The sequence below is a fragment of the Salvia miltiorrhiza genome, unplaced genomic scaffold (assembly GCF_028751815.1).
Source record: "Salvia miltiorrhiza cultivar Shanhuang (shh) unplaced genomic scaffold, IMPLAD_Smil_shh original_scaffold_468, whole genome shotgun sequence".
NCBI classification, from domain to species: domain Eukaryota; kingdom Viridiplantae; phylum Streptophyta; class Magnoliopsida; order Lamiales; family Lamiaceae; genus Salvia; species Salvia miltiorrhiza.
The window spans coordinates 693,994-709,061 of record NW_026651556.1 but is presented as its reverse complement, the minus strand read 5'-3'; the positions used below and the strand labels follow the sequence as shown (position 1 = coordinate 709,061).

At 38.9% G+C, this 15,068-nt stretch overlaps 2 protein-coding genes across 2 annotated transcripts; one reads left to right on the top strand and one right to left on the bottom strand.

Annotated features, from left to right (window-relative positions):
* The first annotated feature begins 503 nt into the window (after positions 1-503).
* Positions 504-6,293, top strand: LOC131004919 (uncharacterized). Its single transcript, XM_057931685.1, has 3 exons — positions 504-4,599; positions 4,665-4,822; positions 6,027-6,293. Exons 1-3 carry the CDS (start codon positions 504-506, stop codon positions 6,291-6,293), a joined length of 4,521 nt encoding a protein of 1,506 aa, XP_057787668.1.
* A 142-nt stretch (positions 6,294-6,435) lies between these two features.
* Positions 6,436-10,079, bottom strand: LOC131004872 (uncharacterized). Its single transcript, XM_057931623.1, has 4 exons — positions 9,954-10,079; positions 8,107-9,772; positions 7,083-8,021; positions 6,436-7,021 (listed from the first exon to the last, which is right to left on the bottom strand). Exons 1-4 carry the CDS (start codon positions 9,962-9,964, stop codon positions 6,617-6,619), a joined length of 3,021 nt encoding a protein of 1,006 aa, XP_057787606.1. The 5' UTR covers positions 9,965-10,079; the 3' UTR covers positions 6,436-6,616.
* Positions 10,080-15,068: the final 4,989 nt, after the last annotated feature.

Below are 15,068 nucleotides of genomic sequence, written 5' to 3'. Positions count from 1 at the left end.
GATATCAGAGGGCCGGATATGTTGGACGCTATCACCAACATTGTGGAGACATCGGTGTACGATAGGCCGCTTGAAGTTTATGTTTCTGAAAGTTCAGAAGAGGAGGAAACAATTGAAGCGGATGTTATAAGTGAGGAAATTCATTCCCGACAGCAACCAACTGATGCGGTTGCTTTTGAGAATGCTATGAAGGCTCAGAGATTGGAACAAATTCTGGCATTGGCTAATGAGCCAATTACTTCGGGTATGGCAGCTAAGCGGCGCGGTAGGCCTTCAAAAAAACAGCTCGCAGATCGTGCAGCGGAACAAATCTCAAAACAGGCAGAGGAGAGTATTAAACATCGTCTTCGAAAAGCTGGAGATGCTGGCAATAATCCGGAAGCTTTTGTTATTGACAATAGCAAGAAAGACTGTATTCAGGCGATGGAGAATGTCGCCCGTGAAAGCTGGTCGGCTGAGGTGGAAAGATGCGGAGGCTCCTCCGCCCATTTCAATCAATCTTCATGAATATCATCGCCTGGAATGTCCGTGGTTTGACGGACGAATCCAAGCGGTTACTTAAGGAGCACTGTAGCTCATTTTCTCCTATTATCTTGGGTTTGATTGAACCTAAGAAGGCGTTTCGTAAGGTGAGGCAGAGCTACTGGAATTCTTTAAATATGGTGCATATTCATCAAAATTGTCGAGCATCTAAAAGTTCGAACATTTGGGTTCTTGCTCATCCTGATGTGATTGCAACCATGGTTTTTTCCTCTGACCAATCTGTGATCGTTGATTGTATTTGGCAAACTTTCAACTTCCGTGTAGCTATTATACACGGAGCCAATGACCAGATCCTCCGCCGTCAACTTTGGCATGATCTTCTACATTTCACGTCAGGTAATACTGTCTTTATTGGTGATTTTAACGCAGTCAAAGGCTCTAATGAGAGGATCAGTTCTAGGTCCCCTTCAAGAAGCTCATGCTTGGACTTCTGCGCTTTCATTGATGATTCTCAATTCATTGAATCTCCGACTGAAGGGATTCGCTTTACCTGGTCTGGACGTCGGTTTTTTCCCCGTCATGTTGAATCTATCCTTGATAGAGTATTTTTTTCCAAGGGTTTTGCTGATTTATGCGATTCGATTGTTACCACGGCGCTTCCGAGGCTCACCTCTGATCATTCTCCGTTAGTTCTGCAGTGCCGTCAGGTTACTCCATCTGGCATAAGACACTTCAGATTTCTGAATATGTGGACCCTTCATCCTTCGTTCTTAGATATGGTGAAGAATTCGTGGACGGTTGCTGTTAACACTAGCTGCCCTATTCTGTGTGTTATGTTGAAACTCAAGAGGCTGCGTTATGATATTAAGGTCTGGAATAAAGATGTTTTTGGCAACGTAGATAATTCGATTGGTCTATTTCAGAATCATTTGGCGGTCACCCAGAACCAGATTTCTGAAACTGGATATACTGATGAGCTCTTCGATGAGGAGATTCGTTTGCAAGCTGAGCTTAATGTTGCGCTTTCTAGAAAAAATAATCTTCTTCAACAGAAAAGTCGTGCCTCGTGGTTGCAAGATGGGGATAGAAATACGACTTTCTTTCACAGAATGATAAAATTCAAACGGAGGAATACTTTGATTACTCGCTTGAATATTGATGGTGTGGATGTCTATTATCCGAGTATTATTGAGCAACATATCATCGGGCACTTCTCGGCTCTTTTCATGGATGATGGAAGCCCGAGCGCTGACCCTTTGGAGATTGAGGCGCTTTTTGATCTGGCGGTTTCGGATGCTCAGAATAATTTTTTGGTCAGTATACCTGCGGAGAGTGAGATTGCGGCGGAGGTCTTTGGAATGGACGCTAATAGTGCCCCTGGACCTGATGGTTTCTCTGGTTCCTTCTTTCAGACTTGCTGGGAAATTATTAAGACGGATGTTGTCAGTGCTGTTCAAACTTTTTTCCGGTCTTCTTATTTACCTACTGGTTGCAATTCCAGTACAATGATTCTTATCCCAAAAAAGAAGGATGTTTCAACTGTTGCTGATTTGAGGCCCATCGTTCTGTCGAACTTCTTCTTTAAAATCATTTCCAAAATCTTGGCGTCAAGGCTTAGCAGGATTGCGTCCACTCATATCTCTAATAACCAATTTGGTTTCATTAGTGGTCGCAACATCCATGATTGCATTATGCTCAGCTCTGAGGGATTCAACTCGATGCAACGTACGAATCGGGGTTCGAATATGGCTTGCAAAATTGACATTCGTAAGGCTTTTGACACCATTCGCTGGGAGTTCATTATGCAAGTTTTGAGAGCGAATGGATATCATGAGAAGTTCGTCAATTGGATTTGGATCATTTTTAGCTCTGCCCGGCTCTCCATTCTTTACAATGGTCAGCTTTCGGGGTACTTCTCTTGTTCTCGTGGGGTTAGGCAGGGTGATCCGTTGTCGCCGATTTTATTTGGGATTGCGGAAGACGTCCTGAGTCACCTTATCAGCAGTTGTGTGGAATCGAGACACCTTAGTCCGATGGGTTTCAGCCGGGCCACTAATTTTCCAACACACTTATTTTATGCTGATGATATTATCCTTTTTAGCACTGCTACGGTTCGTAATGCTCGAAAGATCAAGGAAATTCTGAATTATTATGGTTCGATTTCTGGTCAGTTTTGCAGTCAGGAGAAATCGAATCTCTACTTCGCTAGGGGCGTGACTACGGATAGGAGAAGGGCTATTCAGCGTGTCATGGGTTTCTCTGTGGGGAATCTTCCGATGACGTATTTGGGAGTTCCTATATTTGTTGGTCGTCCGCGGGCCTCGTATCTCATGCCGATCTTTGATAAAATTGTCCAAAAGTTTGCAAGGTGGAAAGGTCTTCAACTGTCTATCGCAGGCCGTTTATGTTTGGTGAGGTCTGTGATTCAGAGTTCGATTGTGCATTCGATGATGGTTTATAAATGGCCTAAATCGTTATTGCATTCGCTTGACCGTAAATGTCGTAATTTCATTTGGACGGGCAGCATTGATCAGCAACCGCGTTGTTCTGTTAGTTGGAGACGGGTGTGCGCTCCTAAAGAGGAAGGTGGTCTTGGCATTCATTCTTTTACCTTAATGAATAAATCTTTTTTGATGAAGCTGGCATGGAAGATGATAAAAGGTGATGATTGGGCTCATCGGATTATGAGGTCCAGATACCTCACGACCTTCAGCTATGCTAAGCAAAATATTGCTAATTCGACTATTTGGCTCGGCGTGAAACAGGAGATTGATCCCTTGGTGGTTGATTCTTATTCTTGCATCAATAATGGTGCTAATACTTATTTTTGGAAGGATGATTGGCTGGGATACATTTTGGTGGATAAGCTCAAAATTCCTCACTACATGCATGATTTTCTCCATTTCTCTGTGAAAGATTACTACTACGATGGTCTGTGGCATTTCTCGCCTTCGTTTGTGAATTATTTTCCTGAGGTGGTGGCTGATATTTTATTGATTCCTATGAGCGAGGAAAAAGATTCTAGATATTGGAAGCATTCGCTCAAGGGGGATGTCTCGGCGGCTTTAGCCTTCTCCAAGAATTGTCATCGTTACACTATGGTGAAATGGGGGACATGGATTTGGGAACCGTACATTCCGATTCGTCGTTCGATCTTATGCTGGAGGATTCTTCATGGGCGTCTTCCAACCTTGGATACTCTCGTTAGACAAGGTATGGTCACTCCTAATGGTTGTCCCTTTTGTTATATGGATGCTGAAACCATTGAGCATATCATGTGGAGCTGTCCTCGGATTAGTTACATTTGGGAAACGTTTCTGGTCTGGTTTCATAAAACGGATCTGTTAAGTTGCTTGGATATTCACACTTTTTTAGTGCTGGCTTGGAATGCTTGCTTCAGCCCCCAAATTTTGGCTTTTTGGAAAGGAGGCATTATTTCGATCCTGTGGAAGATATGGGACTGTAGGAATGCGATTGTTTTCGATGATCTCCGTTTTGAGGCTCGGTCGATTCTTACTTTTGTTAAAGCTTATTTTAAAGAGATGGATTCTAATTTTTCACGGCTTGGTACCATCAAGAATAATTGGACTGACTACGTGATTGTTAGAAGTCTTGGAATTGGCAGTCGAGCTGCTCCTCCCCCTCGCATGGTGGAGGTTTATTGGTGGCCTCCGGTGACTCATTGGATTAAGGTCAACACCGATGGCTCTGCTAAAGGGGCTCCTGGTCGTATTGCCGCGGGAGGAGTTTTTAGGGATAATTTTGCTTATGTCCGTGGCTGTTTTCACATCAAGGGTGGTAGTGGGTTTGCTTTTGAAGCTGAGCTTCTCGCGGTTATTACTGCTATTAATATTGCTCATGATCGTGGCTGGCTTCATCTTTGGGTTGAGTCCGATTCGATGTATGTGGTGCGGTTGTTGGAGAATCGCTCCACGAATGTTCCCTGGCGTTTCTTAGCTTCCTGGAAGCAGGTTCTTCGTCGTCTTCATGGTTTTTCTTTGATTGTTACTCACATCTTTCGGGAAGGAAATCACCCCGCGGACATAATGGCCAATGATGATAGACAAGAGGGATGGTGGCCTTATGTGATTGACGATATTAAACATGCGGTGGCTCGTGATTTTTCTACCCATAGCTTTGTTAGAATGGTGCTTTAAGGTGTTAGTGTTTGTTTCGAATAGGTTGGATGCTTCTCGCGACAGGTGCGGTTGCTTCGTTGGGGTTTCGGTTGTCTGTTGGTGTTGGGATGGTTCCTACTTCTTCCGTTTACATGGTTTTTCTTGGTCTGCTGATTTTCCTTTTAGCTTCGCTAGTTGTGGCTGGTGTCGTGCTATTTCTGGTTTTCATTTTGGTTCCTTTTTGGTTGGTTGTGTTTTTGCTTGTTCTTTGCTTGTTCTCCTTTGTTGGTTTGCTTTGATGTGTTCGGGAACCGAGCTGCTTAGGGGTGATGGTTCGGCCGGAATCTCTGAAGTTGTCTCACTTCCGTTCCCACACAGCTCCTTGTTTAGACGAGTACTCTTTTTCCCTTTTAAGGATTTTCCGACCAGGTTTGCCTTAAAAAGGGTTTTAATGAGGCTCGGCCCTTAGTTTGTTGTTTGTGCACTCAAGGGTTCTTGGTTCATTTTTTCTCTTTCTCTTTTTAATAAAAATTAATTTAATAATTAAAAATAAGTTAAAACTAATAGATACATATGATATTTTATAGCATGAAATTTTTACACGTGTAAACATTCTAAGCTAACTAAGAGGACCTATAAATCTATAAAGCTAAACCTATTCCACGACTAAGCAAAGCTACGGACTTTTATGTATAAATAGGAATTGTATCAAACAATTCATCTTTCGAGCACCATGAAGGTAAACAAATCAACTCACACATACTATCTATATATATAAGGGTTAATTGCCGCAAAATTCAAAAGCTTTCTAAAATTTCGCGATTTTCTCACCAACTTCAAAATCGGCGTAATAATACACGAATTGAGAATCCGTTCTTAATGTTCCCAAATGTTAAAATAATCCCCAATCTGAAGGTGACGTGGACAAACGGAAATCCCGCGTGGCAAAATCGGCGGCATAAGCAAACGACTTCGTTTTCTTTAAAAACAACACGACGTCGTTTCCAATATTCAAGTTATTGAATTAAATTCAATCTTCAATATTCCATTCCCAATTCCAGTTAGGGTTCCCGTAAGTTTTAGTATGCTTGCTAGCTAAACCTGAGAGTAAGCGAAAATTTATCCCGTTGGTAGCGGTCGTTTGTGGCTTAGTTGAAGGTAAGGAATGTCTACCTCGAGCTCGAACACGAATAGGAGGATTAATCCCGAATTTGATATAAAATGTGAGCATTCTATTCCAGTTGTGCTTCGTACATCTCGAACGGAAAAGAATCCGGAACGAAGGTTCTTGTGTTGTTCTCGTGAAGGCGTAAGTTAGCAATTCCATAATTTGTTGTGTGTTTCTCATTTCTTGGTGTGTTCTTTTGCTGAATTTTTTGGTTGTTTGAATTTCTTGGTGTGTTCTTGTGTTTTTGTAATGTGTAGAAGTATGATTGTGGTTATTGGAAGTGGATTGATCCCGAGCTGTCACCATACTACAAGCTTGCATTCAACAATCTTAGAAGAGAAAGGGACGAAGCAATTCAGCAGCTACAAGGTCATAGGATTGATGCTACAACAGTAGAGGATGAAGTATGCACTGTTGAGGATGAAATACATGAGAAAATGAAGAAGATGGAGTTGAAAATTCGATGGATGTACATTGTTGTTGCTATTGTTTTTCTTGCAATCTTCGTTACTCGTTTATGTTAGGGATTAGTATGTACTTGTGTTTATGTAATTGTTGGGACTTATGATGTATCTTGTTACCCCTTTTGTGTCAATGAAGAATCTGTTTATCTAATGCAAAATCTATTGTTGATTCCTGTAAACATGAAAATGAAATAGAAGGAAATTAAAACTTACAATACCAAGCTTCATTTCAACCATTCAAATATATGTTCATATGACAGCTGAAAATCAAAAACAACATGCAAGCTAGAAAGATCCAATCAAAAACAATATTCAAAAGAAGTTTTAGAATGCTTCAGTGACTTCCTTGCAAAAACATCAAAAACAAACACACTGCAAATTGACTAAGTCTGTGGAGGTGCCCTGCTTTCTTGAGTTGTGTTGACATCAGTGACTTGGCTTGATTGTTGACTAACTCCCCTCCCTCTCATTCTTGGTCTGCCTCTACCTCTCCCTCGAGGTGCCTCTGTCAGTTGGCTTGTACTTGTACTTGGCATGCCCCTGCCTCTTCCTTGAATAGGATGTGTAACTGTGGTCACTCTTCTTCCTTGGTAATAATAGTTCCCACTTCGAAGACTTACATAAACCCCACTCCCTTTCTTGGATAAGTTCTTCTCTTTAGCTATAGTTGCTGCCTCAGATGATGGACCATCTTCTCTTGGTGTTTGTTTAGATGAAGATGCTCCATCCTTGTTTGTCGAAGCTCTTAATCTGCCTGCCTCTTCTATCCTGGGTCTCCCTCTTTTCCTCTGAAAATAAAGCAAAATTAATAAGATTGTATAATTAACATGAGTAAATAAAGTTTGTTACCTTCTCAGTTGCCTTCTCCACTTTCTCATTTTTGCAAGTTTTTTTGTTGTGTCCTGTCTGTTGGCAATTCTGACAGGTCATGAGTTGGCCAAATCTTCTCAAATGCCCTGGCCTCTTTGGATCCTCTTCTAATGCCCTTTTTCTTTTGATCTTTGGCCTTCCTGGCATTCTTCTAATAGCAGGTGGCTTCACTGTAGAGCCCTCAACCTCTGGCCACAGTTTAGGCCCATTCACTGGTTCCAAACTATACTCATATGTTGCTAAATACTTCTCAGTTGAGTAGTACTTGCTCACATAATCAGAAATATCCTTACTCATGAATTGTATGGCACAAATAGCATGTACACAAGGTATCCCTGTCAGTTGCCAAACCCTACATGCACACTCTTTACCTTCCACATACACCACATACTTGTCTTCATTTAAAGTGATCTCAAACTTACCACCTAATGCAGGAGCTGGTATACAGTGCCTACTTTGGTGCCTAAGTTTTTCCAACTTTTTTCTGATTTCAGGACATATGACATCAGTTGAATTTTTCACTTTATCAAGCTTTTGTACTTGCCTACTCATCAGTGAAGTTCTTATCTCTTCTAGCATGTGAATTATATGCTTTCCCCTAGCATTTAGAATCCACCCATTAAATGTCTCACTTATGTTGTTATCTATCATATCTGAGCATGCTGTAAAGGTAAGGAAAGCCTTACAGAATTTATTCACATCCTTTGACACAAAGCCTTCAAATGCTAAAGCATCTTCCTTTTTCATCTCCAACAGTGCAGCCTTGTATTGAGCAACAGTTGTTGCTCTCACAGCTCTCCAGAACATATTTTTCAGAGTTGCTCCCTTAAAGCTCTTTTTCCAATTCATATAAACATGCCGAGCACAATTTCTGTGCTCAGCAAATGGAGTTATGGCTTGCACGGCATTTTCAAGGCCCTGCAAAAGATTTCAAATACAAAAAAGGTGATCAGGTGGAGTGTATGAAATACAAAGCACAAATGAAAAGCTTTATAAATCATACCTTTTGCTGATCTGAAATAAAGGTCCAGCCACCACCTTCACCAATTTCCAAATCATAACACAGTAGCTTCAAGAACCAAGTCCACGTGTCTTCACTTTCAATTTCCACCACTGCCCAGGCTATAGGGAACATTTGGTTATTCCCATCTTTTCCTACAGCACATAAGAGTATCCCTCCTAGATATGTCTTTAAATGGCAGCCATCTAATCCAACTATGGGTCTACATCCAGCTTTAAACCCCCTCCTAAGGGCAGAATGACACACATACAACCCCTTGAATAAGTGGTCTTCCCCTTGTAACAATACAAATGATCCATCAGGGTCAACTCTCCTAAGCTCAGCAAGATATCTACCCAACATATTATAGTGCTCCTCAACAGACCCTCTAACCAATTGCTTAGCAATAGATCTTGCTTTGTACAACCTATCTTTCCCCACTTTTGTTGTAAACCTATCCCATATATCATTTTTCAAGTCTTCAATTTTAAGATCTGGCCTTATCCTGAATACATTAATGTATCTCTCAGCAATCCATTTGGAACTCAACAGTGGGTTTTCCATATGTTTAGTGCAACTATGTCTACCCAACAGAGTTTTAATGTAGAACTGGTTATCCCTAGAAACTACAGAACCGTACACCCTCCAATTACATGGGGGTTTGCAATATGCTTCACACATCTTTGCAGAAACCCTCTTGAAGTTGACATGTCTCCCATGTTCAATAGCCCAAGTTGTAATAGCCTGCCTACACTCCCACCCATCCTGAAATCTCATACCAAGCTTCAACTTTAGCTTACTATGATCACACTTTGGGTTATAGTAAATCTTTTTTAGTTTACCAGTACCTTCCCCTCCATCCTCATCACTTTCAGATGAGTTCACAAAACCATCTGAACTTGCATAATCAGACAGATTAACACTTGTTTCCTCATTGCCTAAAATTGTTATCTCCTCATCATCAATGTAATTGAAAACCCTATCCTTACCCTTCATTTTTTTCTTACTCTCAACATATTCTTCATCTCCTGAAGCTAAGTCTATGTCAGTGAGGCCACAATCAGAATCATCACCCTCTGGTTGAACATAATCAGAATCCTCACTAGACTCCTCATTACACTCACCATCACTGCCTTCATAATCATCTATCATTTTATCCAGTTCATCATCATCACCAAAAGCTTCAGTAGCATCCACTGGTAAGGGGGCTTCTACATCGGTTGTAACATTTTCATTAGGTGAGGGGGATGATGGTACAGCCCTGGAGGCATGTAATTCAGCTAAGGTTTGAGGAACATAGTCATCATCTCTCCATGCATCAAGTGGCACTCTTATGCACTTACCAGGAGGCCTAACCTTAACACCACCCTCAACAAATACATGCACAACTCTAATTTCATCAGTTAAGTATGACAACATTTCCATTACCTCTTGATCAGAAGTAATCAAATTATATGAATTAGACATAGGCTTCAGATATCTAAGTCTTTCCCAGTCCTTCATTCCCAACTTATCAATTAAATCAACCATATCAAAGTACCCAAACCTGTCTACATCTAAGTCATACCTCCCAAATGCTAACCCGCCTGTATAGCACTCTATGACACAACCCTCGACCTCAACCTCTTCAAAACGACCTTTTATGTGGAAATAACATGCAAATTTATCTCTGTTGCAAAAATATTATATATATATATATATATATATATATCAGACACTACCAGACAAAAAGGTAAGTATATATATATAAGTATCTTTGTGTCGGAAGTCACAAAACCAAAGAATAAAGAAAGGAAAGCACAAAGATTTAAACAATTAACAAGTATAAACAACAAAATCTAAGGCCCTACCTGTCCACCATTGTCACTACACACTGAGATGGCCAAGAACCTGCTTTTCGTGAGTTGTCGCAGTCCAACCCCACAAGAATGGAGCCCAATTCTTTATGAGATTCGAAATGGTGACTTTTTGGGTGAGTTAGGGTTTATGTGGAATTGGGGGGAGGGGGGGGAAATCGACGAATTTGGTGACTTTTGGGCGCCCAATTTTTAATTTTTATTTAACATTATTTTATTATTACTTATTTACCATGTCATAATTTGATGACTAATTAAAATTTGACAACTCAGCATTCATTGCCATGTAATTTATATGACATAACTTATTTCCAAGTCATTTAACTATGTAGGCGACACATATTAACTACTTGCCATGTCATTGACACATAATCAATCATTGCCAGCTAATCTCGCCGGAAATAACAATTTTGGGAACATTAAGAACGGATTCTCAATTCGTGTATTATTACGCCGATTTTGAAGTTGGTGAGAAAATCGCGAAATTTTAGAAAGCTTTTGAATTTAGCGGCAATTAACCCTATATATAAATACCACATGCACACAGAATTACAATTATATTTAAATTACGTGAATTTTTATAAATTTATTGCTCTATTTTATGAAATTAGGTGCGGTGCGACTAAGATCTTGACTTTGATTTGGAATGATTCAAATTAATTTTCAAAGCTCAATTTTTAGGTGTGAGATTTATTTAAATGCGTGTTGTGATTAATTATTGTCCATTTTAATATTATGTGTTTATCATATGTGATCATGAGTTAAATTAAATATCGCTAGGAGCCAGCATAATTGGTCCAGGATGGTAAAGATGGTATGTCACAATGCGATATACATGTTAAAGTTACGATTGCAATCATAGACGTCAGGGGCCAGCCGGGATGGTAAAGATCCTTGGTATGCTACCGTGCAACTTGATGTTATGAATTTTATGATCATATGTGTTATCATTTTATTAACGTGGACAATGATTGCATGTTCCCACACTGAGTGTACTCTATATGCTCATCTCATATTTAACATTTTCAGGTTTCTAAAGTCGGAGGCGCGTGGAAGGTCGCATGGCGAATCAAATATTTTGAATTTAGCTTATTTAAAAATATTGTTTTAAGCAAAGTATTTTAAATAAAATTTATTTTATGATTTTCTCATTAAATATTTATTTATATTCATAGTTTTTCCGCACAAATATACATTTAAATTTTAGTTAGATTTGGGTGTTACAAGGGGTAATTACCCCTAAATACACAAATTTTTCTCATTTTCTGGAATTGCACACCATCTTTAAAATTTGCCTCACAATACATCACCTTTTTTTTTTTTTTTCTGGAATTTCCCACGGCCACCCAACCACCTAACGTGAAAATGATTCGGAGCATCCTCCATGCATTCCAGTAATTGAAGGGGCCATAAGTTGGGCTCCTACCTTGGAAGATAACTTGGGCCTTCTGTTGGAGCATGTCATCAGAATGGCCGGAAGGCCACTTCGCGCAAACCTCCATCCAAACATTCTCCCACAACTTTACCTCAGCAGCCACTCGGGCGAAGTGTCCCTTTATTTGGCGGGATTTGAAGGTGACGCTGAGGAGGGCGTTCACCCGGTTTAGAATTCGGCCCCAATAGGCCTCTCCCTTTTGATCGACACCTCGGACGACATCGTTCGTCTCCTCTGCCCAAACATGGACAATAAGGTTCGTCTCCTCGAGGGTGTAAGTGTGTCGAGCGGCCCTTCTTTCCTCCGACATAGGAGCCGGCGCCTTCTCTTTGAAGGCCATAGCCTTCCGCCGCCCTCATGATCTTGGGCTTCGATGCACTATGGGCGAGCAGTGTCTCTTCCTCGCATCTCTGACAAGGTTCATCCTCCAAGTTGATATAATCACCTTCGTCGGAGAGGTCGGAACCAAATTTGGGTCGTACCATTTTGGATTGTATGGATTTATTTTTTTTAGAGAAATTGAGAGAGAATATAGAAAAAGATGGAAGAAGGAGAATAGTACGTATATAAAGAAGAAAAGAAAGAAAAAAAGAAAAAAAATGTTTTTGCTTTTGTATTGTAATTAAGTGGAGCCTTTTTAAGTGTTAATAGGCAAAAATGTCCCACATCCTTAAGTTTGATAGTAAAAATGCCCCAAGTTATAAAACAAAGCATTCTATGCCCTAATTATGTGAAGTACTTATTTTACCATTTGATGTTGATGGGTTTGCTTGGTTTTTTGTGAAAGTCTTACACATTTGACCGATTTGACAGCCATCAGTCATAAAAGTCAACGATTTGACAGCTATCAGTCAAGAGTACATATGACCGGTGGGTGGCTAGATCATGTGTTCGCCAAATCGGTCAAATGTGTAAGACTTTCACAAAAAGCCAAGCAAACCCATCAAATCAAAGGATATTTAAAGAATATGGCATATAATGCTTATGTTTATAAAAAAAATAGCATTTTTACTATAGAACTTAAGTAGTAAGGCATTTTAAATTTTCACTCCCTTTTAAACGTTTTTTTTTTTTTTTTTGAGGCAGCCTTTTAAATGTTTTTACCAAAAATAAAGTTCCGAACCCTTAAATAAGTTGAGAAAAATAAAAGAAGGTCGAGATTTTAATCCTGATTTTGATTTCAAGTAAATAAACTTAAAATTATGGTGACAATCACAGTGACAGGCGTGACTTATGGTGGAAGAATGACTTTAATTTAAAATTTTGATTTTACAAATGGTGAAGTCTTATTTTTTAACACTGATAATTAACCATTACATATGTATATTATGTTTCTTTACATTTTTCTTTTTTCAAATGATCAATTACTTATATAAATTCATATACAAATTTTAAGATTTTTAAAATATTGATAAATTTTAAATAAAACAATAACAGAATTTTTGATAAAAGCGTTTATAATTAATATTATAATAATAATAATAATAATAATATATATTATTATTATTATTATTATTATTATTATTATTATTATTATTATTATTATTATTAATGGGTAATTGCCTGTAAATCCATAATGTTTACACGTAATTGGTTTCTGCTCCTATTTTGAAAAATGTGGCCCCTAAATACATAACCTTTTATTTTGTCTCGTTTTTCTCCTGTCACCGAGTTTTTCTTAATCCGGCGTCAGAAATTACACGGTGGCAGCCGGAAATTGACACCTAGGCACATTTAGGACATGTGGAAAAAAATATAAAAAAAACATCCACATCATCATCTTCCCCAATTCCCCAACTTCCAAACCCTAACTTCCCCTCACCCCACCCGCCGGCGCCCCCTCCCCCTCCCCGGACCCCGATTGCCCCTCCCCCATCCCCAGACCCGTCTGCTCCTCCCCCATCCCAGATCCCCAAAATTCTCATAAAACAAAAATGATGAATGTTGGCCAAGATGACAAGTTTTTCTCCATGCTTTCATCAAAGGACAGAAGGTACAACTCATCCAAGCAGTGGGCAGCGCGTAGGGTGTTGAAAGAGACGCTTCAAAGCTTTGAGATCTGTCGCCGCCTTCGTTGGAGGACGAAGCTTCAAAGTGTCTGGGCGGATCTGGGCTTCAGATCTTTCACCGCTTTCGGGTGGAGATCTTCATGTTCTGTGCGGTTGGAGAAGGTGGTAGCGGCTGGGGGAAGGGAAGGGGGCGGCGGTGGCAACGGCGGGGGTGGGGGAAGGGAAGAAGAGGGGGAATTGAGGTTTGAAAGTGGGGAAGGTTGGGGAAGATGATGATATGACTTTTTTTTATCCACATGTCAATAATACGTCAATTTCCGGCTGCCAACACATCAATTCCGGCTGCCACTGTATAATTTCTAGCGCCGGATTAAGAAAAAATCGGTGACAGGAAAAAATGAGACAAAATAAAAGGTTATACATTTAGGATCCACATTTTTCAAAATAGGAGCAAAAACCAATTACGTGTAACGTTATGGATTTACAGACAATTATCCCTATTATTAAATATCTACAAATATTGAATTGGATGAATACTAAATTTTATATTTGTATTTGAATACTAAACAAATCGAATTGAATATTTATATTCAAATTCGAATACGAATATCAAAATTTTAAATGAAATACATAATTGAATTTAAATATTTAATTCATTTACAACTCTAATATCGGCTATACTTTATTCTTAAAATTTCCCATATTCGGAAGTAGAAAGTGTTCGCGATTAGTGATCTTTAGCATGAGTTGCCTCACCTACTCCTTATTGAATTGCTTTCTTGAAAATATCCATTACTTGGCTTAAAAAACAAATTCTTGCTCGCCCCTTTCTATTATAATTTGAGCTCGTTCGAATCATGTGCCACTTAAATCTGATATTTAATTGAATTTAATTATAAATCCTAATTCTAAATTATAAAGTCTAATTATGTATTATTAAAATTTATTAAGAATATTGAACTCTAGTTATGAATTATAAATTCTAATTTAGCGTATAAAAATGATTTCAAATAAATTATGTCATAGATTGTATTGGGCTATATTTTAGGTGAGCCCAACATCGGCCTACGTAGCTTATGTAAATGGTCGGAGAAGTAGTAAAATAAATTTGGGATTCTTGTGACAACTTGTATGTATCTCTTGAGTTCAAATGTGACAGAAAGTTATCCCTTTTATTATAAAGTAATCTTAAATAAAAACAAAAGTGTGTATTAATTAGTTGGATTTAGGATTTCTTCTTAATATAAGCAAAAAAACTTGCATACGGTCCTCCGCCCCATACCAGATTTGTAAAAGAATAGAAACGATTATTTCTTGATCACACTAAAAATCAACAGATCACAAGCAAAATGTAATGCTACTTCTTGTTAAAACTAATTCAACAATATTGATCAGTGAATATTTTTTACTTTGATGGGGGTATGTTGGAAACTCCAATTCCACAGTCAGAAATCAAAACAAAATACAATACAATAAAATAAAATAAAAAGAGTTCATCGTCGTTGGGAATATTATGTACTAATATTACCGAAATTTTTAAATGCTATATGAATTTTTAAATTTTGCAATCACAATTTTTTGAAATGGTACAACACAAGCTTTATAATCACAATTCACAACGTCCTCAATTTTTCAATGAGAAAACTATATTGTTTTAGAGTTCAT

What these genes read in the sequence shown, in the direction of transcription:
- LOC131004919 (XM_057931685.1), top strand. Translation starts at nt 504, where the DNA reads ATGAATATCATCGCCTGGAATGTCCGTGGTTTGACGGACGAATCCAAG. An exon ending in TATTAAACATGCGGTGGCTC is followed by an intron (nt 4,600 to 4,664) that starts GTGATTTTTCTA and finishes TGTTTCGAATAG; the next exon opens with GTTGGATGCTTCTCGCGACA. An exon ending in CTGGTGTCGTGCTATTTCTG is followed by an intron (nt 4,823 to 6,026) that starts GTTTTCATTTTG and finishes TGTAATGTGTAG; the next exon opens with AAGTATGATTGTGGTTATTG.
- LOC131004872 (XM_057931623.1), bottom strand. An exon ending in TTATTTCAGATCAGCAAAAG is followed by an intron (nt 8,022 to 8,106) that starts GTATGATTTATA and finishes AATCTTTTGCAG; the next exon opens with GGCCTTGAAAATGCCGTGCA. An exon ending in TGGAGAAGGCAACTGAGAAG is followed by an intron (nt 7,022 to 7,082) that starts GTAACAAACTTT and finishes CTTTATTTTCAG; the next exon opens with AGGAAAAGAGGGAGACCCAG.